The sequence below is a fragment of the Syngnathoides biaculeatus genome, chromosome 20 (assembly GCF_019802595.1).
Source record: "Syngnathoides biaculeatus isolate LvHL_M chromosome 20, ASM1980259v1, whole genome shotgun sequence".
Lineage (NCBI taxonomy): Eukaryota > Metazoa > Chordata > Actinopteri > Syngnathiformes > Syngnathidae > Syngnathoides > Syngnathoides biaculeatus.
In genome coordinates this window covers 8,371,267-8,397,391 of record NC_084659.1, presented here as the reverse complement: position 1 = coordinate 8,397,391, position 26,125 = coordinate 8,371,267, and the positions used below count along the sequence as shown (strand labels likewise).

The window sequence follows — 26,125 nt, the reverse complement described above, 5'->3', positions numbered from 1 at the left end:
AAAAAGCTTCTTCTGTGTTATCTTTTGTATGTCCATTTATTTTACCCTCCTTTTTCTCTCCCACGCTCTATCTTGAAGGGAGTCCACTCAACCATTGGCGGGGCTGGCGTTCACCCTGGCCAGGGTGTGCTGCCCGCACGCCGTGCCTGTATTGGGGTTAGACAGGAGGTGAAGCCCTAATTGGCAAGCTCATTGCTGGCACTTCCCCAGGACCAAGCCCTCACTCTATCAGCTAATTGGCACTGCGAGTGGGCATCAGCAAGGCTGTGAAACAGTATTCCGTCAATCCATCAATCCAGGAGCTCCCGTCAGCCTTAAGAGTTGTCATGTTGGGTCTCGTTTCCCTATCGTGCATAACACTTAATTTTACATAGAAACTGAAAATGGTAAGTTCACCTCATAATTATGTCTGATATTTGCATCCTGAACACCTGAAAGAATGAAGAGTTGAACTTTGCGTGCACATTTGTGCCGCAGACTTTCGTTGGAACCTCCTGGCTCTTTCATTTATGAATAGTTCACTGCGTTCCCCCTCGGTTCTGACAGGAGAGCTGTATCAGTTAGTGGGAAGTGAATGCTTTGGTGCAGCTAATGGTGCTTGGGGCGCAGATTTTGATTGAACGGTGTGGAAAACTTTGACATGGAGAGAACAGAGACAAAGTGGCGTCAAGGAGCCTGTGAAGAGCTGAACCTTCTGGGTGATATATGTGCAGTAGGTGGCAGGGGAAGATGGGAAATAAACAGAGGAGCCTGGAAACAGCAGCAATATAAAGATATTGATTTAAGAGGCTGTTTCCAAAACAACCTACAATTACTAAACAAACCAATCCAAAACTTTTAACAAATGTCAAAGAAGATTAATATAAGCACAGAACCGAGTCCACAAGCATTTATTCTGCGAAGTAACAGGGTGAATATAATGGGAGACAGGTTAGAGGTGACCCTAGAACCGTTAACGGGGACTTGATAGACAGATGCTGGGGCGGACTGTGAGCTCCCACCCCAGCATCCTCAGACCTCAAGGACCACCTGCTGCTGCGTATGATGAATATGCATGAAAAAAAACATTGCAAACATGTCATGATCACGCAAGGAGACAAACATATGGAGGTGGGTGATGATTCCCATGCTGCAGGTGTACATGTGCAAGGCAGGCAAAGCACATTTATCCAGCAACACATTCTGACGCTGTCTGTTCTCTGCCGTTCATTTCCACAGCCCTGTCTTGCCTTGGCTCCAACCCCGCAAAGGTTGGCCTCTTCTCTCCAGCTTTCACTCTGTTCCCCCCGAGGGTGGGCTTTGTTGTCCAAACCCAAGTAGACCCCCCTCCACTTTCAGGTCATTCACTTCGTCCTCTACCGATGTTCTGTGGAGGAATTTTCCATCTGGGACTCTATGCAGGCAACCTTTTTCTGGACTTCTGCCACTTTGTTCTACTTGCATCCTTTTAGTCTGTATTTGGACTTTCACATGTTAGAGAAAATTTAATTTGTCCTGGAAACAAAGTTATTCGATTCATACCTTCTTGCCTGTTTTTTGGCGAGCGTGGTTACGCAAAACATACCCAAGTAATTTCCACTGAACTCTGATGAGTGGTGCAATTTCAAGCATGTAATAGTCTATTTAAAATTTGTCATGGGTCCACTTCTGTTCACGAAGATGTACATTTCTAATATTTGATTATGTACAATTTGGTACTGATCCAAATTCAGATTTTTTTTTTTTTTTTAACCTAGGTAGAGTTCAACTGTAGTATCCTTTTCAATTCAAACTCACTACAATCTCCTTACATTTATCTGTTCCGCCCTTTCCCCACCATGTGACTGTGGTGCTTTCGATCTGAACCCTGCACCTTGCATCTTGGCTGAGACGTCCTTACATATGTCTCCCCATGTCTTGGTAATAAAGGGTCAGTGCTTCGTATCTTATTCCTGCGTGTTGGATGTGACAGATGAGCAGTGGCCTCCAGAGGTTGTGCTCCCGTGGACTCAAGAGAATAGCAAAGCCTCCAACCTCAAGACAATCAATCAATCAGTTTACACTGCAAGCTTCTGATCAGCCAATTAATCAATCCGCGGGTCCAGCAGATGTTGTGGCCACCCCTCAGCAAAAGGAGACACCAGTGCAGTGGCACAGTCGGCGTCTTCAACAAAGGCCGGAGGACTTGAAGTGTCAGGGAGTAGAAAGGAAATTGATTTTTCATGTTTCTATGAGGATTTTAAGCTTTGTGCTCTCACAACCCATTTATTTTCACTGTAGGATCATTTCCCCAGATGCTCTCCCTCCTTTCCTGAAAATATCCTTAGAGGCAGCAGCCAGCGTTATCTCTGATGCGATTATTCATGACCATAAGCTCTACTGTTCATGCTTTCCCCAAATAAATTAGCACATTTTGAAACCTCAACAAATTTGGGGGGAGAATACAAAAAAGATACAAAGTATAAGCAAGCTGTTTCAGGATCATTAAGCTTTGATTTGACCTGAGGTCAAAAATAGTGAGGTCACAACTCTGCAAGGACACTTGATTTTGACACATCTACGCGCATTCATGGACACACCAATGAGCTCCACCTCCATATTTTGCTCCATGGCCTTTGACCTGGACTCGTCCCTGTCCTGGACAGGTCACCATCCATGGTCTTTGGATCATTATTCACCGTGCAAAGAGATCCCGAGGGAGAATCATTTTGTCCAAAGCCTGAGGTCGCGATGGCTTCCTTTGTCACAGTACACCTTGGAGGCCTTTTTTGTTTCAGGGGTTTACAAATACCGACATGGAAACCCTTCATTCAGGCTTTGGGCTTCTTCTCAGGGAAAAACTGCACTAACGTTTAAAAGCAGGAGAGTATATAATTGCCTCAGTAATTGACAATGACCAACGTCAAAGCAGCATGTATAGAGCTACTGCTTTTAGGAACTATTCTGTCTTGATTTGTGCAACCCTTGGGCCATATTTATGGGAATATTGTTAAATTCCAATGAACTGATGCTTTTCATTGATGGCGTAAGGGTGTCATCCACACTTTGTATCACATTTTTTCCCGTGTATGCTGCAGTTTAAATATAAAGGCCAAATCAGAATCAGCTTTAATACTCCCCTCGCCCTGTTGGCATCTGTCATCACAATCGATCATTCTTTTTCTAGTTACACAGTGATGCATTCCTCTCCCAACCTTTCATTCTTCTCCCACTTTTCCTGTGCCACCTACACCTCAACCATGCCAATTAATATCTAAGCACACTCACATTTTACCACTTTCTGACCCCCCGACCCCACCCATCCCCCTCTCCCGCTTCTTGGCGCACACTAGACACCCCCAGGCCCGTGGCTTTGCTTCCATATTGTCGCAAAGCCCTGTGATAGATGGGAGCAGTCCTGACCTTGCTGTTTTCCAGCAGTCGTACGGACGGCATGGGGGAGCATTGATTGGGATGTGTTTTCTGACAGGGCTGAGTCGGACTTGGGTGGGGAGGGGCATCAAAGTATACTGAGGTTATGGATGAGGTGTTGTTAGTTAATCCGACAAGATTTGATTTGTGCCCTATCGATCTTGGCACCCTGTAAGATTGTTTTCATCGAGTGGCCACTCAGTGTAACTTTGAGTCGTGTCATTATATCAAAGTGCAGATGGCTTCATCGCTGAGGTGTGAAATGAAGAGTGTATGCAGAATTGCCTTGAAGTCACTGGTGAATTTGACATACAAATTATGGTTCTTGTCATTGGTGATCCTTAGGTCCGAGACTGTTTTTCTTTTGTTTACCTTTGTGTGTGTGTGTGTGTGTGTGTGTGTGTGTGTGTGTGTGTTGTGTGTGTGTGTGTGTGTGTGTGTGTGTGTGTGAGAGAGAACCTAAACAGTCATGGAAGAACAAATCCATTGGGGAACCAAAGTTGTCTGACATGGCACAATCCAAATGCGTTCATCATTCTCCCATCCTCCAGCAACACGCCTCACAACTTAAATTGCGGCACTCAGCTAATTAAAAAACACGATCGTCCTTAATTATTCACCGGCTGGCTAATTGATATTCACAGAGACGTTCACCTCGCCTGAATGATCTATTTAATCTGACCACCATGATCCCAGTTCCATTGCCTTGTCACCCTGAGCCATTGTGCAACTATACCTAATAAGAACCCAGGAGAATATGGCCACACGTTCCGGGAGACATAAAAGTTTTCTCTAGGTAGTGACAGTCTTTGAGTTTAAGTACTGCAGTCCTGTATCTCCTTGAATGCGACTCATGTTATGAATTTTGTCTTTCCAGAGGTTATCTCTCCCTTCCGCTCCTCCCCATCATCCAAATTGTGTTTGTTGTGGTAGAGACCTGCTTTGTCCAGGCGCCAAGTGGTCATGCCAAGCGCTTCTTCATTCCGGATAAATCACCTTTTATTGTCCCCAATCTGTCGCTCCCCCTACTTAAATTCGCTTCCAGGGCTTCCGCCCGTCTCATCTTTTGCCTCCTCATACTTCTTCCCTCAAACCTCCACTCCTTTCCTACTCTTCATTACAGGGACAGAAGGTGTATGGGCAGTGGGCGAGCTCCGTGCCATTGTTTGGCCTTTAGCGTGATTAGATTATCTTTTAAAGTCCGCTGAAAGGGGGCGATCACTTGGAAGTAATCCTGACATAGTGTGCGCGTCGGGGCCCGAATGTGTCGTCAAGGAGGCTGGCCGACATGCCCGGCAGCAGATTTAATGCACGCGCACAAGAAAAAACCCCAGGGTGCTCATTTTCTATCACAACCTCTCCTCCTTTAATGGCACCTTAAGTCTCGCCTTCACCACACATTTATCTCCGCCTGCCCGCCCGCCCTCTGTGGGTACAGCTGCTCTGGCTGCTGTGTGAATCTGTATGTGTGTGCTTCGGATCAGTGTCTGAGGTTCTGTTTGTGTCCTGCCGTCTGAGTGCATCTTTTGTCTGCAAAGCCCTACATCTTCAGGCCCAACATTGAACTTCAGCACGCGTGTGACTGCTAACCCCCCCCCCCCCCCCGTCAACTACGTCCGTGGTTGATTTTATTTGGTGTAAAGGGTGGCCTGTTTTATACTGCTTAGTTTTCGTGCCGCTTTTTAACCATTTCATGTGTGTAAGGTACCAATTTCTTATGTGGAGTTGAAATTTGACCCTTGAATGCCACGCATCAAATTATCTGAAATCATGAAGCCGCAGAATCTGTGTTGACACTGCTATAGAATTTCTGTCTTCTCTCTGAAAGACAAAGTAGAGTAAACAGTTTTGTGCCTTTGATGCTCCAATTTGAAAGGAAAGCAGTGTGAAAGGGACTCAATTCATATCATGCCATACCAGTAAGCGACGTAATTTGCCTGTTTGCATTAACATTGAAGTTGGGCAGTTCTGTTGACCAATCAATGGAAACTCATATATCTCGCTCCACCCTCCAGAAAATGGAATCACCGTGGTTTTCTTAAGAAATAATGAACTATACGAATGTGTTAAGGTAGACGTGCTGAAATGCGGTCCATTTTATGTGTTTGTGTGGCGGTTTTCCAGTCTGCTGACAGTTCACCGTCTCGGTGACATCATCAGAGTCATAACGCATGCAGCTCCAACCGCAGGTGAATGGACTATTTGAACACAGATGCTTATCAGTGCACAGTGAAATTGGATGGGCTAATGCATTTTTTTCATTAGGTGTACTTCTGTCATTATCTCGGTCTCCTTCAAACAAAAGCGCTGGCTTGAAGGACTCATTTGCATTGCTGTTATCCTCTAGAACAGTCCTCCGCACTGTGTAGGTATACGACAATGTATACACATGAAGAAGAGTATAGCTTATATAAAGGACATTATGTGTAGAGTGAGAGAGAAAGGACTTTGTTGGAGATTTTTCTAAAGGCTCGAGTGAGAATAGGAAACCTATCCAAGAGCGATGTTGCTAAAAGTTTATGGTAAAAGAAGGCGTTACTTCAATATTCTTTTTCTTCTTTGCTCCCCCATTTTCTTTGCTTGCTAATCAGGAGGTTGGACTTTGGGTAAGTCTTTGACATATTCCAATCAGAGTGGGTTTTTTTTTTTTTTCTTCCATGGTAGAGCCAAGCATTACTTTTTCCATTTGAGTTTTGCCGGCCATCGCACATCAATGGCGTGCCTATTTCAACCGAGGCCTTGAGGCTCACTACTTGATGCTTGTGTCTACCTAATGTGTATCTCAGAATACCACATTCTCCCTTTAAGACGATTTGGACATTAATCGAAACTCACAATTTCTATTTTTTGACAGAGTACCTTCAAAAATGCAAGTCAACTGAGTGTTCTTAATAAGCAATCGATGAATCAAAGTCACTGCTGTGCCAAACTGATATGAAACTGTCAGCACTTACCTTTCATAATAAATATTGTTCAAAATGTCAGTTCAGATTCAAGTCAGTAACCTTCACTTAGATGGCAGGTTTTTTTTTTCCCCCTCTCCAGCGTGAGATTCATATTTATAGATATTTTTTGGTCCTCTACTATCAGCCGTAGGTTTACTAGTGAAGGTCACAAAAGATAGGCTCAGTAAATGTATACGGCTGTAGTGCATGTTCATACCGATGACAGATGTTATCCCTTTGGGATTATAAAGCTTTGGCTTGAGGATTCAACCAAAAAGTAGAACGGACACCTAAAGATTGTGCCAAATACTGTTTTCCTTTCTGCCCCCTTTGACTTTTTTCGCAAGCATTATCACCTGACAAGGTTTATCATAATTTAGTTTGTGTATGCTGTCAAATAGGTGCTTTGTCATCACCTTTCTCTCGTAATGACACGTGCATTTTTTTTTTTCTATCTGAAGCTGACTAGTATGTTTTTTCAACATTTCACTAAACGTGTATGTGTGTGTGTGTCCGTCTGTCTGAAGGCTAAGCAGCTGGAGGCTAAAGAGGCCGACCTAAACAAGCAGGATGCTTTCTACAGAGAGCAGGTGGCTCGGATGGAAGAGAGGGTGAGTTTGCAACATTAACATTAAGCTGAAAATGACTGCACCGGGAAGCCGGAATGGCCTTCATTGAGTCAACGGGGCACTCAAAGATTGAAAGGACATTTTAGTATTACCGAGTCGGAAAGGTGGCTTCATAGACAAATCTATAGGCTAACCATATTGTGCAGCTTGCACATAAGGTTAAGCAAAAGGAACAGTTTTATTGTATTAGTGGCCATTTTTTAAATGTACGACACAGCTTTCTTTTCTTTTTCAACGTCCCCTCGCTTTGCATCTCCCTCAAGGACAAAGGGTGAAATGTTATTCCTCCCTTAAATTTTTCACTCCTATCTGGTGAAAGTAACACTATTCCACCTCCCACCCCTGCCCCCGTGTTCCAAACTAAATCCTGTGCAGATGGGTACAAGTTTCTCTATCACGTGCAAATGGCAGCTCCATACCGCGCCGCTAAAAGATGCAGTACCTGCAAGTCAAGGTGCACGGTCAACAATGAGAAGAGAACACACTCGTGCTGCTTTCAAATCCCACAATAAAGTGCCCTGTTGATATGATCAAATGTCACCTTCATGGTAGAAGGTGGAAAAACATTGCGCAGCCAGATACACGGGCATGTGAAACAAGTTTCAGTTTTATCATTGGAGAATCATTCCCCATTTCAACTGAAAAAGGTGAGATTTTCCAGAGATACGCATAATTCTTTTTATAAATGGACTGGAAGAACGCAATACATGCAAACACCAAAACGCGAGCTTGCTAACAGGGTAGACAGTGACAGGGTAGACATTTTTGGCTAGTATTAGCATTTAATGGGCATGCGGTCGACCTTCACTTTGCAACTTTTTGTAAGTAAACTGACAGAGTACTGTTTAACTAATGCATTTCACATTTCATTTTTAATATCAACTGATTTCTCTTTGAGAGGACAAGTTAAGCTTGACAACACCCAATTACACCCATATGAGAAAACTCGCTCTACATACATTTCAGTCTTCCATGGAATAAAGACAAAATGCTTGTCGCTGAAAATAGTTTTTTTTTTTCAAAGGGGCAGTTCATCTATAATATAACAACAGTTTCAGGAACACATGCAAAATTTTCAATATGATTATAAAAACAGAATATGAATAATGAAAATCAGCTGTCTTATCGAATAACATTATGGCAATAAAAGTTGTCATTCATTCTTTTTTTTAATCATTCATTTTAAGAGACTTAGCTTAGAATGGTATGCATGCAAATTTTTGCCCACTCATGATCACACCTCAGAGTTTAATTTTTCTGCTAGATTTTCATCATGAATGATTCTGATGAGTGCACCAAAAGGCACTTAATAGTGATATTGACCCTGAAGCTCTGCATTCGTCTTATGTTCCGTAAAAAACAAAAAACAAACAAAAAAAAAACCACGATTTAAAAGCTCCGTATAGAAGCACTGGTTTAAAAGTGTTTGAAAAGATGAGTCTCAACTAACAGAGAGGCTTTATCGAGTTCAGGTAGCAACCATTCATCAGCCACCTTGGCCTTTGATCAATAATGCACGGATCAAAGTGTCAACAGATAACCTTCACACGCCAGAGCTAGGCAAGAAAGGGGGAATAATAAGGCTTGAAGGGGAAAAAAAACCGAGAGAATTCAGTCATAGGCTCGGACAAAAGTTAGTATCTGAGGTGCCCACTGCGCTTCTCAAAATTCCAGTTTTGCTTGGAAGTGGCGTTTTTTTTTTGTTGTTTTTCTTCGAGCAAGAATACAGCAGATGCCGTTTTGAAACTCTCGACAGTATCTCCCCTCAAGATTCTTTGGGCTCTGTCTTTTTTTACCTCAGGCTGCTCCCAACATATTTCACTCTCACGGAAAAGTACCAGAGGAACACAGAGCAACCGAGAGCGAGAATATAAGTCTGATATATGTTGCACGTCTGTTCCAATCCAACATGGCCATTCATCAGAGAGGCTTCCAGTGACAGGCCATCAGCGCCCTCGCAGACAGCTCAGCCTGCTGCCTCCGTTGCTGCCTCTCATTGGGTTCACAGTGAGCAAATAGCTTCTGAAAACAATATCTATATATTTATTACATCTTCACTCAATACCTGCCCACTGTAAAACAATCTCATATTTAACAATCAACCGGCCTGTGTTTTCTTTCTTTTCTGGCACATCTGCCAGAAAGCCTCTCTGGGCTTTCTCTTATCAGCATTTTCTCTCCACACCGCATGCTAATTCTATCTTTTTCCACAAGGTATTTTTCATCTTTTTTAGCTTTCTTTTTCACCTGGTGGATTGATGGAATTGGATTTATTTTCGCTCCCCCATGGAGGAAGACGTCAGTGGCATGAGTCATATCATAGGTATGATCGTGCACGACTGAATAGAAAAGTATTTTTAAAAAAACCAATGTTATTGTCATATTTCTCAGGAGATATAATCCTTGTGATTCACATCTGGAAAGCCTTACGAAAAGTTCTCCTTGCAGGAGTGCACCGTGGTACATGGTATGGTTCCTGCTTAGCTGGAGATAAGCGTCGAGAAGAAGCCATTCGCCCCTGCAATTATTTGGTCTCCATTCTTGAAAAATAGCCCCTTCCCCTCACAATTAAGCTAAAGGATACTTTTTTTTTTAAATCCACCTTCTATCTTTCCATATCACGTCAGTGCATTAGTGGTAATGACTTCATTTGTCTTACAACACCCTGTCCACTGCCTCCAGACCAAATATATTATTTTCTCCGGAGTTGATGGCAATTGATTTGTTTGCATGGTAAACACAGCCCAGGATTTTCTTTAACTGGTGATGAAATTCCACGGCGGTCCCTCAAAAGGAGCCCGTTTTAATCTTAATGTTGTCGGAAACAGACCACCACTTGAAAAAGCTTCACTTTTCGAGGAATTGTCATTCAAATAACTTGCGGAATGAAACACCACCTGCTCTAAATGCATGGAAAAGTTGAACATTCTAGTGTTTGTAGGAGTCTCAAAAGTTTTTTCCTGACTTTCTAAAACATTTTCATCAGCTTATTTTAATCATTATTATTTATTAATTATTGTTTGTGATCCAAAATGACCAGGGTCCCTCTTGGCTGGTAAAGTAGTGTTGTGCATTACTGTTACTCTCCAGCCACCGAGTATGGCAGTTGCCCGCCTCTTGGTGTGTATGTGATGGCGCATACATTATTTGTGTCTTGAAAGTGCCAATCAATGTCACTGGAGGCCTTTTGTCTTCCCTGATGAATTAGTGCACTGATTAGTGCCAATTCTGCCATTTAGCAGGTTTTACTACTTTAAACTTAGTATTCCGGAGCTCTTCCTGTCCAATGGTTCAACTGCAGTACCTCGGATAATACTTTTTTCTTTCCACTTAAGGGAGCACTCCAAAAATCAGCTTTTTATCTGGAAAAAAAAAAAAAAGCTTCCCTCTAAATCCCTTTTCCCGCGCTCCTGACAGTTTCTTTGTATAAAATGAGAAGCACTCTGTTCAAGGCCAAGAGGGCACAGATACAGCATGAGCTTACAAGTTAGCTCTTTCTAACTTTCCTTAGTTTTAGTTTTCATCCGTCAAATACAAAACTGGAGAACTGTTACTTTGGCTTGTACTATATTTACATTTAGCACGGAAACAGCAGCTAATAGTATATTTTTTTTAATATTAAACACTTGGCTGTGGGCCATTTATTGGTCTACACGAGGAGCAGAATGACAGGCATTAAGGCTAGGTGATAAAATGCAGTCATTAATCAGTTATCAATTGAGTTTGACTAATTAAAGAACAAGCAGTCATCCATTTCACTTAATGGAGAAAAAGGGGGAAAAATGACCCAGTACAACTCTTACATCTCAAGCACGTACAAAGGTTATGTGAAATTCAATTTACATATCGATGTCGCAAAATGGGCCTCATCTTTTTGAATTATCAGGTACAAGTGTCCCACGTGTGTTGGACCGTTTTTCACAATTGTCATGTCCCGTCTCACATTGGCTATTGATTTTTTTTTTTTTCAAGCAGTGCAGGTCATTCCTATTGATCTTTTCTGAATGATGATGAATGTCTTCCTTTACGAGAAGGTTGAGCCAGTACCGCTACATGCAACCATCTGTCCGTCTGTAGATCCGTACGTGTGCTTTATATCCGTTATGTACTGTTCCCTGTAGTCGCCATGTACGTCAGCAGTTTAAAAGACTCAATGTGGATTATTTTGTGTAAAACCTCTCAAATCTCTGTATTCATCTACTCCATCAAGGCATCATCCCTTGCATTTTACAACCTTCCTATTGCTCAGTCATGAATATACACAACAGCCAGCTAGGGCACGGGAAGCAGACTTTCCTTGAGTAGTATAAATGTTGCAGTAAGGTTATATGACCATGTTTGAAGAAGTAATTCAGATGGAGTGGCCACCCTACGGCTTTATTTATGACAGGCCCACTGCGGGTAGGGGGGGACTTGACCTGGCGTCTGGACACTGTTTACTACAACCCCTTGACCCTGCCTGCCTGCTGATTATTTTTGTTGCAGTTACCTGAAAAGTAGACTTAACTTTTTTTTAGTTTCTTGCACATTTTAAGGAAAAGTAATTTGGACTCTTAAATCTGTTTGTTTTTGTTCACAGAGTGCTCAGTCCTACAAGGTCACCACAGAGAACTACCATGAAGCCGCTGACAAAGTCAATGCTAAGTTCAAGTAAGTCCCCTACTCGTAGTCCGACTCCAACACAAGGCTATCGTGCTGTCCAAAAAAAAGACACATTTATCACAATTCCAGGCCTGAAATTGAATTATGCAAGCCACATTGTAACCCATGGCTTTCAATCAGGGACACCATTGGTCTGGGCCATTAGCTGATGTTGATGATGCAGCTGAGTGATAAGCCTGATAGCTTGTTGATGATCGCTGACGGGGCTTCTCTTGTGCTATTTTAAAGTGGCAGTGCACAAAGGCTTAATGGGCTGTCTTTAATTGTAGGTAGGACAAAACTTCTTATCCTCAAACTGAGTTAACAAAGTACAGCACTTGGGTCCACGCATCCATCCTTCTTCTTTATTCCGCTTATTTTGGTTCTGGTTGCGGGGTGCGGGGGCAGCAAGCTGGGCAGAGAAGCTCGATTTCCCATCCCCATTCAGATTTTCGAGGGGGAACCCAAGATGTTCCCAGGCCAGCCGAGAGACATTGTCTCTCAGTGTGTCCTGGGTTTCCTCTGTGTCCTCCCAGTTGGTTACGCTAGGAACACCTCACTCGGGAGGCATTTAGGAGGACTGTTTAACAAATGCTACACCCTCCACATATTGCTGAGAAGCGGCTTTACTTTGAGCCCCTCCCAGATGACCGAACTACTTCATTTCAGCTTCTTTTTCACCAAGACAGACTGATGCAGTATCTGCCCGATCTTTCGTAATTCAAGAACAGGACCTCAATATACTTGAATCCCTCCACATTCATGACCTGGAGATGGCCCGCCGCCCTTTTCTGACTGAGGACCATCGGTCCATATTCTGAGATGCTGATTCTCATCTTAGTTGCTTCACGCTTGGCTGCATACCACTCCAATACAGTAAGAGTTTAAGATTGCAGCTTGATGGTGCCAAAAGAACCACATCATCTGCAAAAAGCAGAGATGCAACACTGAAGCAATCCGAGTGGACCCCTTCATAGAGTTTGTGAACAGAATCGGTGCCAAAGGGTGCCCTTGGCAGAGTCGTTCACTGGAAATGGATCTGACTTACTGCCAGCTATGCAGACCAAACTCTGGCACTGGCTGTACAGCCCAGCCCGTATGGTCCACACACATGTACTTCATTCAGTATAACAGTATTCATGATAGTGAAAAGATCGATAGCTGTATTGAGGCCATTAGCTGAGGAGGTAATACCAAGCTATCATTCAAGCCATCGTGGATGTCACGTGTATCCAACACATGCATGTAACCCAAGTACTTGAAGAATCTCTCCCCGCCCTCGTTTCATCCGTCTTCTTAATAAGAGGCCATTAGACTCCATAGTAATGTAGGAAAAGTGGATGAGGAGGCCACGAGTGGTGGGGCCAAATTGGGCCCCGGCCCTCGGGAGGCCGAGTTTATTGTGTTAGCTTGTCATTAGCCAGTGCTAACACTGGGATCATTGTCTCCCTGAGAAATGTTGGAAACTGATTAGCGTGGCCCACCAGGGGTGTAGCGCTAGACTTGCGCGGGCTGGAGCTGAGACTTCCCAAATCGCATTAAAGCGAGAGGGGGTGGGGGGCGGGGGCTGTGGAGGGCGGGGGATCACTCATTGCAATAACATTAGTGCCAAATGACGGCGCTGACTGCGAGCAAATGTGGGCCCTAACGGGGTGGGTAGTCATGTGATGCAGGCATGTGTACAAAGACTTTCGATTGGCTGATTGGATTAAAGTCGTTGCATTAGGACGGTTGTGACTGGATTACAATGTCGAGGGGGGGGGGGGGGGGGGGGAGAGTCCTCTGTGTGCATATTTGTGTGCTAATGAAATACCGAGAAGGTCTGGTGGTACATGGGATGCAACAAGGGGATCAGAGTGGAGGGTTAATTGGAGATAACGAGGTGTCTTTGGCCTCAGTCTGATCATCTGCAAACATTGCGGTTGTGCGCACCCAATACGACGTTGGCTGTTGGGTCTCCCATGGAGAGATTGGAATTTATCTGTGGAGAGACTCAGCGGCAAGAGTTGTAAGAATTGATTAGTGTTTGTTAATATGATAGTGTCAAAGGTTTGATGGTGTTCATCAACTCGAAACAATAAGGGTGTAACGGGCACACCAGAAATCAAGGTTCAGTACATAATTTTAGAATGCAAGGTTGTTCCACTTCCTGTCCCTTACCTATTCTGTTCCATATGGAAACATCTCTCTTATCTATTGTAATGACCTCTAATCTACATTAATCCACGTCATAGGGTGAATTAATGGATGTCAAGGTGGCTACGTTCACGTTTTAGAGTGCTAAAAAGGTACAATTGTGACACAGTTATCCAGTCCTTTCGAAAAGTGAATTGAATAAAGTCAATCTCAAAGAAGGAAGAAATGAAAATGCCTTCTAGAATATGCATCTAAGCATGTCAATCAGCAATCCATAACAAAACCCATCATATGCATTGTACCAAAGGTGTTCTGGGTTTGTGCCCCGCGGCGTCCAACGAGAAGCTTTCATTGCAGAGGCACAGTGCAGTCATTTTCCACTGTGATGTTGAAAAATAAATGAAAGTGTGAGAGGTGCGGCCTCCTGGGAAGCAAGGCTGTGTGTATAGATGTGCGTGTGCCCTTACCAAGTTGTTTGTTTAGGTGTGTGCTGTAGCTGCTCCTTGCCATTTTTCTATTCCCGCCAGAGTATGATGCCGCTCTCCCAACTGAAACGAGATGAGCGTCACTCTGACCTCATTACATCCTCTGGCTTTCAAACGACTGTTGGGAAGAAGTTTTGTCATTTTAAAACTTTTTACAGTCACACACAATTGCAATATAGGGTTCCTGTAGGTGCTCAAAAGTCTCGGAAAGGCTGTACTGTTGCAATGTACCGTTACATTTGCGTCCTTTGGTGTAGCCATAAAAGCTCTTTTGTTTTGCCATAATGTGGCTCCTCTATGCTTTATAAAATAATATCACCTTGTATATTACGACAGCGGAGTAAGACAGCATCTCCCGCAAGGCTGAACAATCCTGATATGGATTAATTTTATTTGTGTACAGAGGGTCCTCGGTTTTACAACGTTCCAGGTTCCAAAAAACGCGTGGCTAAAGAAACCAGACTCAGTTGCCACTGTACTTGATGGTGCATTTGATAATTTTACATTTATGGCATAAAATGGTTTTTCATGAAAACATTTACTGAGTTCACGACCTGTTGTAGACAGCGAACAAGCTGTACACACACCTCATTATTAATGGATTTAGTACCCGATTGAAATGTTAGAGAAACAAGCCTTAATGCATCATCTTGCGCTCATTGGTCTTTGTTGCACACATCTTACATATACACAGACAATACAGGAGAGATAATGTAACACGATGGTACGTTCTTCACACCATTCCTACGTTTGGTCGACGGCAGATAAGCGCCACTGGCTTCCTGGAGAAAGAGAGGCCGTCTCACCCCCTGCATCTGATTTATATGCCGCCACGTTCGCCGCTAGTTGCTTTTTTTCTTCGGCTGATACTTTATCGCACTGTCCGGCGTCTCAATGCGTGACCTTTCCCGCGTGGCACGTATGGAAGTGTGCGTATACGGCACGTGCGTCCCAATGGGTCCAACTGCTGGCCTTGTAGGAAAGTGAAAGATGAGAGATTATGCAAAGCGCCTGAAAGAAAACGGGGTCCTAAGCTTCCTGTCAATGTTAACCTTTTGGCGGCGCTTCTTCGCTCACTTTAACCCGACTCCCTGTTGAATTGATGTCGCGAATGGTGGGGAATGAATAGCAGCGGAAGCGTTTTGTCAGCCTCCGCCAGACGCACGCCTCCGCCATGTCTTACCTTGATGTATGCATTTTTGTGGAGATCAGACCGCATTGTTAGGCCTTTGTGTTTGCAACTGATTATGTAAGTGCGCAACATTTCCAGGTTGGCCGCAAAGAATAGGAGCTCATTTTTGTCTGTCACGTCACTGTCGCTTGTCTCCTCCTTCTACAAAAGTTATTTTGTCTATTGTTTATTTAATGCCTCCCTTGAAAAGATTTTTTCCCTTTCCTTCCTTCTTTTTTAATTTAATCTTGTTGACAATAACAATAGCCACAGTCCTCGCGTTATCTCAAGGTGAATATAAAGTGCTTGTTGCGTTTGTGTTATGTTCCCGAGGCGTCCACATTCTTCATTTTAGAAAAAAGGTTTTTTTTTTCAGCTCGCTCATGGTAAAGTTGGTGCTCACTAGGTCCAAAATAATCAACTAATTGACCATTAAGAACTCTGTCAATTGGGTGGAACTGATTGTTGATTAGTCGAGGCAAAAGAAGAATAACATGATCCTTACTAATCCATTGCTTTAATTTAGTTGGATTTTCTACAAAAAGGAACACTAATTAGTAGAAAGCTGACATATAATCACCATCGCATTATATCCACTCAGCATTTATCTCGATTCCTATGTGGCCTTCGATTAATCTTTTTAGTTTGTTTGTTTGTGCGTTGTTGAAGTAGATAGAAGAAATCCAAAGCCAAAAGCGCCCAAATGATTAAAAAAATAGCCTTTAAATTGCAAATAAGGTGTTGAGCCAGGGCTTTTACTTCCTTTGTCATTTAGGTGACAAATAGCCATGCCTCCGAAATGAGCGAAGCAATTAGTTGTTGATAATGAAGCAAAAACTTTCACTCAGCAAATTAATTAGTCAAGATGACAGTTCGTTTGGAGTCGTGAAGTCGTTGGCCGGTGTCGCGCAGTGGCGACCGAGCTGTCAGGTGAGGGCTTAGCCTAATTTTGTCGCCGAGGCAACCGAGGAGATAGTGGCCACCTATAGTGCCAGAAGTCAATGACAGCTTTAAAAGCTCTTCTCGGGGCTGTCAAAGCTTACACATTTCATTTGTATAGATTCTACACACCTTTGCCTTTTTTATGCTTTTCTTAACACCCCCCCCGCCCCCATCCACTCTGATGGATTCACTGCAGGGGTCACTCGGGTCTGCTTTTTTTTTCTTTCTTTCTTTGTTTTTTTTTTTCTTCTTTTTTTTTTTTAAGCACGTGTCATTTTTCTGTCTAACTGGATCATTTATTTTTATCCAGCCCCTTCAGTCGTGACACTTACCTTAACTGTAGAGAACATGAGAGCTATTTAAGGGGCGACCGGCACCCTTGCCTTAACCCTGTTAACCCCCTAAATGGAACCAAATGATGATGAATAGACAACGTGCTGATTGTGAACTCAATCTGAAGGCGGATCAAAGTGATCCATATTGTCCAGGTCTTTGTGGCAGATTGATTTGTGTCCATCTTTATTAGTGTAGCACATATTGAATTTTATAGGATTTGGTATAAAATGCGGCGTTCACTCTTTTTAAAAACAATCCATATGCATTAATGGCTTAAAAATACTAGTACGTGCAAGGGAATAATAAAAACATTTTGGATTTCGTACAATTTGCTGTGCAATGTAATAATAAGTAGAAAACACCTTTTTTTTCATTTGGATAAAGTTCATGTTATTAAAATAGATCCCGTTGCACTGATATCCGCATGATACTAATCTCTTTTGGAATAATAATAATAAAAAATGTAGTTGTTCTACAACTTGCTTCATAAATCATGCAAATGTCTCTATTTTAATCACAAATTGAAAAGTGAATTTAGTCGGATTTGGTACAAAACATTTGTATAAATAGAAAATAATAATAGAAAACACGCCAATGCTACAGCAATGCTCCGTGCTGCATTCTGCATTTGGTAGCATGGCTATAAATTGTATTAAAATAAGTAGAAAATGGATACACATTGGAAGCTAAGTTTTTGTTCATCTTTTATTTTCCTATTAATGAATGGGTAGGTTCCATCGGTTTCTATGCAAGATGTCCATCACCGTTTGTTTCCGCTTTTTTAGGATATTTACAGAAATGTAATACTTATTAGGCTGGTATATAAAATATTGTGCTTGCCTTTTTTTCTCTCCATCGAAACCCATGCAACATAATTGCTCTCAATTTACACATATGTCCACTTGCTATTGCAAAGCTATAGAAGTCGTTCTCCGTATAGGCTGTAACGCATGCATATTGATCGTAGTATGTCCTCAGCTCGCAGTCAATAAGTCGCGTAACCGTGCGAGCGCACGTGAACATTTTCCCTCCACGTAAATGTGCTGACGTTGGTTTAATGATGTCGAGGACACCTTGAGGAAGGAGACATTTTGAAGGGAACCGAGCAGGTAATCTGCTGTAGCTAATTACATGTTAAGTGAGACACGGTATCACTCTGCTCCTCCTTTTGACCTCCTTTCCTCTTCTTCTCCAACGGAGACCACAGTGGATCTTCTTTTCATTTGGGATTCCTTTTTTCCCAGCTTTCATTGTGTCCTCGCACCCTTTTTTTGGCTACTTCAGCATCTTGCACTGGCCCCTGTGCTCTCCCTGCTTTGTGATTTATGACACGGTTCTGAGAATCTGTAATGTGGATATCTACAATAAACCAGCCTCCTCCTCCTCCTCTCTCTCTTTGACTCCCTCTATCAGTGTATCACAGCAAGAAAGACTGGGTGTGCGTGTGCGTGTGTGTGTGTGTGTGTGTGGCTGTAAAGGCCTTTACCTTTACTGCTACTGATTGCACAAGGTGAGCCCCCCCCCCAACCCCCCACCGCCGCTTTAAATTTACTATCTCCGGGTGACCAACATCTCAACACTCATATTGACAGCCTTCCAATAAAAACCAAACTGTATCTACCTTGATGTCTCCATTTGTGTCTCCCAGCTCCTGGAATTTTATTAAGTGTCCCATGAATCTCTGGACAAATGGAATAGAAGGAGAGATGGTGGCAGAAAGGTAAAAAATGGAAGAGAGGAACATATCTGTGGGGCATTCGTGTCTTTTTTAGCAATATCCTGAAAAAAAACTATGAGTCCTGAAGACTGACAAGTTTAAATTAAAAAATTAGACAACATATGTTTATTTTCATCTCGTCCACATTGTGACTTGATTGTCAAGCCATAAAATTGCCACCACATTTCACATAGGGGGAGTCGATTATTATTTAGCAGGACTTCTTCTCACTTTTCATGAAACATTGCTGGATTGTTGTAATTTTCTCAGTGACGAGATCACGAGTTATAATGACCATTCATATGGCAACAATGAAGGATGGTTAGGCTTCCGTGTTATGAAATGCTGATCATCAGCCTGCTTTTGTAATGAGGGCACCCAATGTAGAACTAAAGAATGAGAAGAGGTTTTGTGGTGGTTGCTGGACCTTTTACGTTCATTTTCATGATAAATGATAATGGATTGTGTGTGTAGCGGCACTCTTGTCAAAGAGATTAACTTAAGCACCGTCTCAACCTCCTTACTGCAGAGCCAGTGCAAAAATAGTAAAAAAAAAAAAAAAAAATCCTCTTCCTCTGTCCCTTTTTCTCTCTCTCTCAAGAGTCCATTACCGGTGATAAACACTGCGCTTTGTATCAGCGGGATGCACCTGGCATTACCGCCGATGCCTAAAAAACCAATTAGCGGCCCATCTAGTCTCGGTAGATGCCCACGGGCGGTGTAATGAATGAGTGCCAGGATCTATATGAGGAGGGTGGCCAAGATATAGCTTGTTCAGTACCACAACACAGAACGATCACTGTTAGCCTCAGGGTGTAACGCTAGATGTATTCCATTTCTGAATTTTACAGACAGAATTCCCACACTGAAGATGTATAAGTGCCTCATGCTCACGCTCATTCAAGAGAAATGACATGTTATGTATTTAAAACAACCAGACAACTTTTTTCACCCACTAGCTTAATGCTAACACAAAATGCAGAACATGAAGGTTTACGTGCATGGCGGTTTTAGGTTGTATTAATTGAAGAGAACGTGAGCAGCTGTTTGGCATTCATTAGCTTCGCTTCAGGGAAGGCTCTTTTTCGAACGGCTATTCTTTCTGTGCATTATGTTGTAAAGAAGTGAAGGTTCTGATTAAAGTCTACTAGGATCACACGAATTCATTCATCCATTTTCTGTTCCGCTTATCCTTACTAGGGTTGCGGGCGAGCTGGAGCCTATCCCAGCTATCTTCGGGCGAGAGGCGGGGTACACCTTGAACTGTTCGCCAGCTAATCGCAGAGCATCAAAAAGCATCCATTTTAAAATGTTACAAATGACTTCTAACGCCTTCCCTTCGTATTCCTACATGACCCTTTGAATGTAACACGGCGATTTTTGGTGACCTGCACAGACAAGCAGAATTCCAAAACCATGCGGTGACGTACATGGGAATAGCATTGGTTTCCTGCTGTATTGCACTCTGGGTAATGACCCATAGTTTCCCCAATCCCCAGCTTTGCATCTAACAGGAGGATATTTTCTCACTCTGGGGGTGCGACTCAAACATCTGATTGTGACGACGGGGGACCTGGCTTGAAGTCGCTGACGGGCCAAGGAAAAAACCCTTTCATCCACATTTTAGTGCGACCAGCAGAGTTTTCCGGGCACTGGCGTGAACAAAATGATGACGACGCCATTAGCATAATAGCCCTCACTTGCGCACATGTCGTCATTATGGATCTTTATGGGGTGTGGGAAGCGTCAGACAAAAGCAGTTAAAGAGTGGACAAGACACGGCGGCATGCGTTCCAGTACCGGCGCGCTGAAGTCAAGCATAACATAGAGCCCTAGCATCTGGAAAATACCGGTTGTACTGCGGTGCTAAAGCTGCAATAGGCCTTGGGGACACACTGAGTGCACCGAGCGAGTGATGGCTTTGCCTTCAAACAGACGCTAAGCACTCAAGCTTTACAACACCTTTCTCGGGATGCTAAAATGCAATATATGATTGGCTGGCACTGTCAGGGAGCAATTACTGATCAATAAAGACACCCAGAGGATGGATCAATACTTTGCTCCGCAATCCCTTTTTTTTTTGTAGGTGTTTTATACGGAGTACATGGAAGATGAACCAAGCTTAAGGCTAATTTTACCAAAGCATTATCACTCTTGTATTTTCGTGCCTTCATCACTAATCCTCTCTATTGTGTACTACAGTACATTGATTTGCTCTTGCACTCCTATTCCATATGGTCCCACGGTACCGATGGATCTCCTTTCCTTGGGGGTGAAGCTGTTTATTTGACGTGTTGCATTGTCCATTTTTTTTCAAAGGTTGGACAGTGGTTAAATTGGCTTTTTTCCATCCCTCAGCGATTCCTTTCATACCGATTCTCGCTTCAGGTGTTTTGGACCGGAATGACAGTGGTAAGGGAGGAGGATAGAGGGTCTCCTCACCATAGACTGCAGTATTGCTCAATGAGCCACATTGTCTCTCATAAGGACCACAGATGTTCATTACTTTTGCTGTTATTTTTCCCTGCTCTGGCACATTTTATTTCTCACCTTATGTTGCCTCATTTCACCTTCTTCTTTTCCCTTTCACAGGCGCTATGACACGTATCCGGTGTGCACTGACTTGCAGGGCCAGATCCTTGCGTGCTATAGAGAAAATGCTGGCAAAACCCTCCATTGCTCCAACATAGCAGCCATGTACCTGCAGTGTGTCAACAATGCCAAACAGGTGTGAAGCGTTCACGTGGTTTAACATCATGTTTACTACTTTACTGGATATTTTGCTTTGGGCGTGCTTGTGGAAATTCATAGTGCTGCTTTGCATGTGTTAGTACTGTCAAAAAAAAAATGCTGGTTGCTGCTTAAAAATAACTCGCTTGGTTTGTTTGTGAAGAAAAACAAGCATGTAGCCTCACGGACAGACTACGTGTAAGTTGTCTTTCATTTTATTCTATGTGAGACTTTCGTAAGGAATCATTCAAAATGTCACTACAATGGAACCTCTTTTTTTTTTGTATGCTCTAGTTTTATAGGATTCAGTTTTCTGCATTTAAGGAGTGGGCAGGGGGAATCTAAATTTTTTATTCCTGTAATCATTTCCTGTAATGGATGCACGTTCATCTGTAGCTTTCGATAAGTTCCGTATTGGAGTTCAATAGACGGCAAGGCTTATTCCACAATGCAAGAAAGCTTTTTAACAACTGAAACCAATAACCCTTGCTGCAATAACATCTAGGTGGTGTTAAAACTCATAGCTTCAAAATAAAAGCAGCCAGTACAATAATAGACTCTCACCACACTTTCTTGGGCCAGATGGTGTCTCATTTAACAGTTGCTACATAAGCCGCCATACGGACCAACAAAGTGCGGTGAAACTTATACCATTGTTATACGGTATGCCAACTAGTATTACAGAACTGACTGCCTTTGCCTTGAGTTGTTAGTAAAAAGTTGCATTGTGGAATTCACCTTGCTGTCTGAAATCTCAAAAAGAATGATAAAGAAAGTGCAAAACAGTGTACGGTTCAAGAAAAAAACTCTTGGCTCCTGGCTCCCCATTTCCCCTCTTTGCTGTCTACACCATCAAGAGTCTTCAATTAAATTAAAAGTAATGTTAAATATGAATTTTTTGACTTTATTAGTCATTTATATTGATTCTACACTCTTTTGTATCCAAAGATTTTGTTAGTTTCTGTAAAATGTATGTATTTTTATAAGATTTATTTTGTGGCTAGAAGAAATTAATTGGATTTACCTTATTTCCTATTTCTCATGGGAAATGTTGCTTTGGATTTCATTCAGTTTGGTTTTAGACATTCTGTGAAGGATTGATCATGAAAAACGAGGTTTCACTGTATAACGCTACGGAAAATTGACACTTCTTCCACAAATACAGCTGACACATATCCCCTAAAAATGCTTTACTTTAAAAAAACATAACATTTAAACTGTATAAAATGCTGCTTAATCCTCACAACAGGTTCCATCTGCTTATTAGCTTCATAGATGTGTCACCACTCTAATAAACATATAACATACATAATGTTGTTAGACAGTAGAATATAATCTCCAGTGCCTTCTACTGCCTGACTAAAACGCAGATCACCAGTCCTAAAGTCCCACCGTATTTCCCTAATACTTTCCGACATTGGCGGTCGCCTCTCCGTGTGTTTTAATGTCATGACACTTGGACACCATTCATCTCTACACAAGTTTATTCCCCTTGTACCAAGTTGAAATGCAGCCACACAAAAACCACTCGGGTGGATGCTAACTTGATTTCCAGGCACTTACTATGTGATCTAGAACCACCAGTAGACCTCAAAAAGACTTATTTACATTCAAGGAGCTTTTTTTATTAGATTTTTTTCCCGTTTTGTAATTCCATTGTTTTTTTTTTTTTCAGCAAACGAGGTAGACTGCTCTCACGGACCCTCACGGGCATTAGTATTAGATATGAAAGTCACATGCGGGCCGATTTTGTAAATTGCGAGGATGTTTTATTCATGGTGTGGGTGCGCTGCATTTTAGTAGCAGCTACCTGTAGCCTTGTCAGGGTTCTGTTAAATGATCTTGTAAATTGTTTTGAAGTAAGCCTGCCGACGATATGGTAATCCCGCCCCGTGATTATCGCTCCACGACAGTCACAATATGCTGTAGCTCGTCTGGGCTTTATCTGAATTTTTAAAGTCATTAGCTGCCAAAAAGACACTTTTGTGATAAGGCACCACAACAATAATATGCTTAGCGACACAGCCAAGACGAAAAAAGAAAGAAGAATGATGCTGATAGCGATGACCGCGATTGGGATGTTTACACTGCTTTATCAGAGCCAAGCCAGAAGCTGCGCACGCATGCAAATGTCAAAATGTGGGATTTTGGCTCCCTGGACAATCCAAGCGGGCACTCAACCAAAGATGCATCAGATCTCTTTGCCCCCCTTTCCCCCCCGCCCTTCACCTTCTATCATCCCAATTAAAAACTGCACCAACAGAACCCTAAAATCTCACTTTTATGATTGACTTTTCAACAAGAGCCCGACCCGGACAACAGCAGGCTTTTGTCACTGATAATTACCCTTATGGCTGCAGTCACTGATGACATTTCGACCTGCTTCCACCGCCTTTTAATGCACTTGTCGCCAACCCTTCTCCCAGCGTCCTTCGCCGCATTTCTAATGCATTCAACACTTAACACGTCCAGATAGCAAATAGTGAGTCGCAGGCACCCGAAGGGCAAGCAGGATAAAGCCCCTCTCTTCACTTCTCCTCTCTCTCTCATTCCTTTTCAGCGAGTTTTATCACCCGGCCCGATCTCCGCAGTGTGCATGGCCGCGCTCCCTCATTGTGTATTCCCTCCGCATGAGTGGCCCCTGCTCTCTATCTTTCCCTTGTCCACTTCATTTCTTCCCCTGACCCTTCCATTGCTCTGCCTCGCATCCTCGAGCTGCGTTTGAGCACTTAGAGCTTTGCAAGTGTGACAATGAAGAAGAAGCAGCTCGGACGAATAACGACGCCAATGCAAACAGCTTAGTTGGTTTGATTAATTTATAAATTGGGGCTTCAGATAGACCCTTTCCATCTCTCCATGAATCAGACAGTTTCTTTTTTTCCAATTTTCAGTAGCAACGGAAGTTTTGATAAGTACAAGTATAAGTTCTGTTTGACCTTGAACAAGGTTCATAGCAGCCGAGAGTTGATTCTAATTGGTGGAATGAAACACTGCAGAGTCCCGATTGGTCACAGAATATTGGCACCTTTAAGCAAGGTCTTGTCAATGGTGTTGATTTTTAGCCTCTTCCAGACCAATAAAAAACATCAAACAAGCACCCAGGGTGTGAGGCTAACCAACAAACCTGACCTGCCAACCAAGAAGCTATGGCCATTGAAACATTGGATAGCATTGGAAAGGTTAAAGTTGGGTATTCTCAAATTTTTGGTTCTGGAAATTGTACAAAATATATCGTTAACTCTACCAGTGCATATTTTAAGGTGGAAAAGACACAAAACAATTCATGTAATAGCTCTTCAAGCAGACTACTCCAGTTCTCCTGAACACTTTGTCGTTTGGCCTACAACGTTACTCGTGAAATGCCCAATTTGCAGTAAAATGGAATCACTTTTCAAGTGCAGACTGGACTGGCCAAAGCATCACTTTTATAGCTTGATCAATAATAATAGGGAGTCTTTTAGAGGATCTGGACATTTTAAATCCACAAGTCATACCACATCACTTTCTCTGAAGCGTCTTCCTTTGGCCGGCTCCTTCTTCATTTTTTTTCCACCTTCATCCCTCCTCTAAGGCAGTGCTCATCCGGTGTCTTTAGCTACAGCAGCCGAGTTCAAATGGTTATTGACAGCCACTGCTCGGGATTTGTGGTCACACTTATCGCAAACACGGAATCCACTGCCCTTGGGTGCTCTCTCGACGGCTCAATCCCCCGCACTCCTTTCTCCGCCGTCCCTGTTCACTTTTATAGCACTTGCATCCTTTCCTCTTTGTCTTGTCTACCCATATGACATAATCCCCTTCTTGTTTTTGTCTATTTTCATTTTAAGCTTTTTTTTGTTTGTTTGTCTCCAGACCAAGTTGAGGACTGGGGGTTAAGGAAGAAAGGGAATACGAATGGCGGCACAATCAAGTGTTCATTGTGTGGGATTATTGATTATTGACCGACCGACAAGCTGCAAAAAGACCAAGAAAGAGAAGAATGAGTCAGCGCTGAGATGCACACCTGTAAAAGACACTCAGATCCAAAGCCCTGTCCTGTGTCTCCCCTGTGGAAGTAGCATGGAGGCAGTTACACTTTCCCCATTTGAGGCCTTAGTAGGAAAAAGATGCTACTTCACAAGCACACAATGGAAGCTAGCTACAAGCCATACCTGAGCTCCTCCCATCCTCACGTTCTACATCACCCATAGGAAAGTATTTTTGCAAAACAGTCCTGTCTTGATGTCATAATTCTATGCACTACCTTGTACCCATTTACACATTTCCACATCTGTGTTGTGCTATGTCTTATTAATGGATTTCTCCAAACCACAATGTGATCAGAGGAAAATAAAAGATGCTGCAACTGTTGTTGAACTTATTTTCCCCTTTATTAATATTCAGCGAGTGCCGTCTATCTGGTGTGTTTTATGCTAATAAAGCCGGGCGTCTTTGATGGATGCGCGGCCGCGCCGTGTTTGTCGCAGTGACGTTTTGCCAAGATGAGCCCAGGAGGCGGCTGCGGCGGAAAACCGGTGCCTTCCTGGTTCTTCACTTCCATAATCTGTTTTATTATTTCTGTTCCTTTTTCTCCTGGAGTCGCTGCTCAGGCTCCCAGGCTAATGTTGTGACAGAGGAGACAGCTTCTCCATGCTTTCTGCACTCTTAGACTCAAGTCTTTTTGGGAGGAGTTTGACATAAAGGCAGGTGACGCCTGAGAGGATACAATCTTAATTCCAAATCATGAGGAGAAAGTGAGCGTGGGTGATGGACGGAGGAGTCCGAGAGGAAGGCTGTGTGCATGCAAGCATGAGATTTGTTGTGATTAATCCTCCTCTGTCTGTCAGTCAGCTCGCCTGACTTCTGGACTCTCTCAGGGGTTAGGGGTTGACTCATATTATACTGTGTGTGTTGGAGTGCCTTTCTAAAGGTTGGGGATAATGACTCTCGCGGTTCACGACAGGTGCCAATTTCTGTTGCGTCTCTCTCAGTGACCCGGTGCCTTCTCAGGCCAAGCTAAGCCC

The 26,125-nt window shown here is 42.9% G+C and overlaps 1 protein-coding gene across 3 annotated transcripts in view; it reads left to right on the top strand.

Moving 5' to 3' along the window:
* The window catches only part of chchd3a (coiled-coil-helix-coiled-coil-helix domain containing 3a), a 41,979-nt gene extending 16,501 nt beyond the window's left edge, over window positions 1-25,478 (top strand). For 2 of the 3 annotated variants that reach the window (XM_061807804.1, XM_061807802.1), the window contains exons 6-9: window positions 6,863-6,946; window positions 11,544-11,614; window positions 20,985-21,120; window positions 21,286-21,339. In XM_061807804.1, the coding sequence (XP_061663788.1) occupies window positions 6,863-6,946; window positions 11,544-11,614; window positions 20,985-21,120; window positions 21,286-21,324 (330 nt within the window). In that variant the 3' untranslated portion in view covers window positions 21,325-21,339. Of the gene's footprint in view, window positions 1-6,862; window positions 6,947-11,543; window positions 11,615-20,984; window positions 21,121-21,285; window positions 21,340-24,974 lie in introns of those variants that run through there. The other variant, XM_061807803.1, reaches the window with a different exon arrangement.
* The last annotated feature ends 647 nt before the right edge of the window (window positions 25,479-26,125 follow it).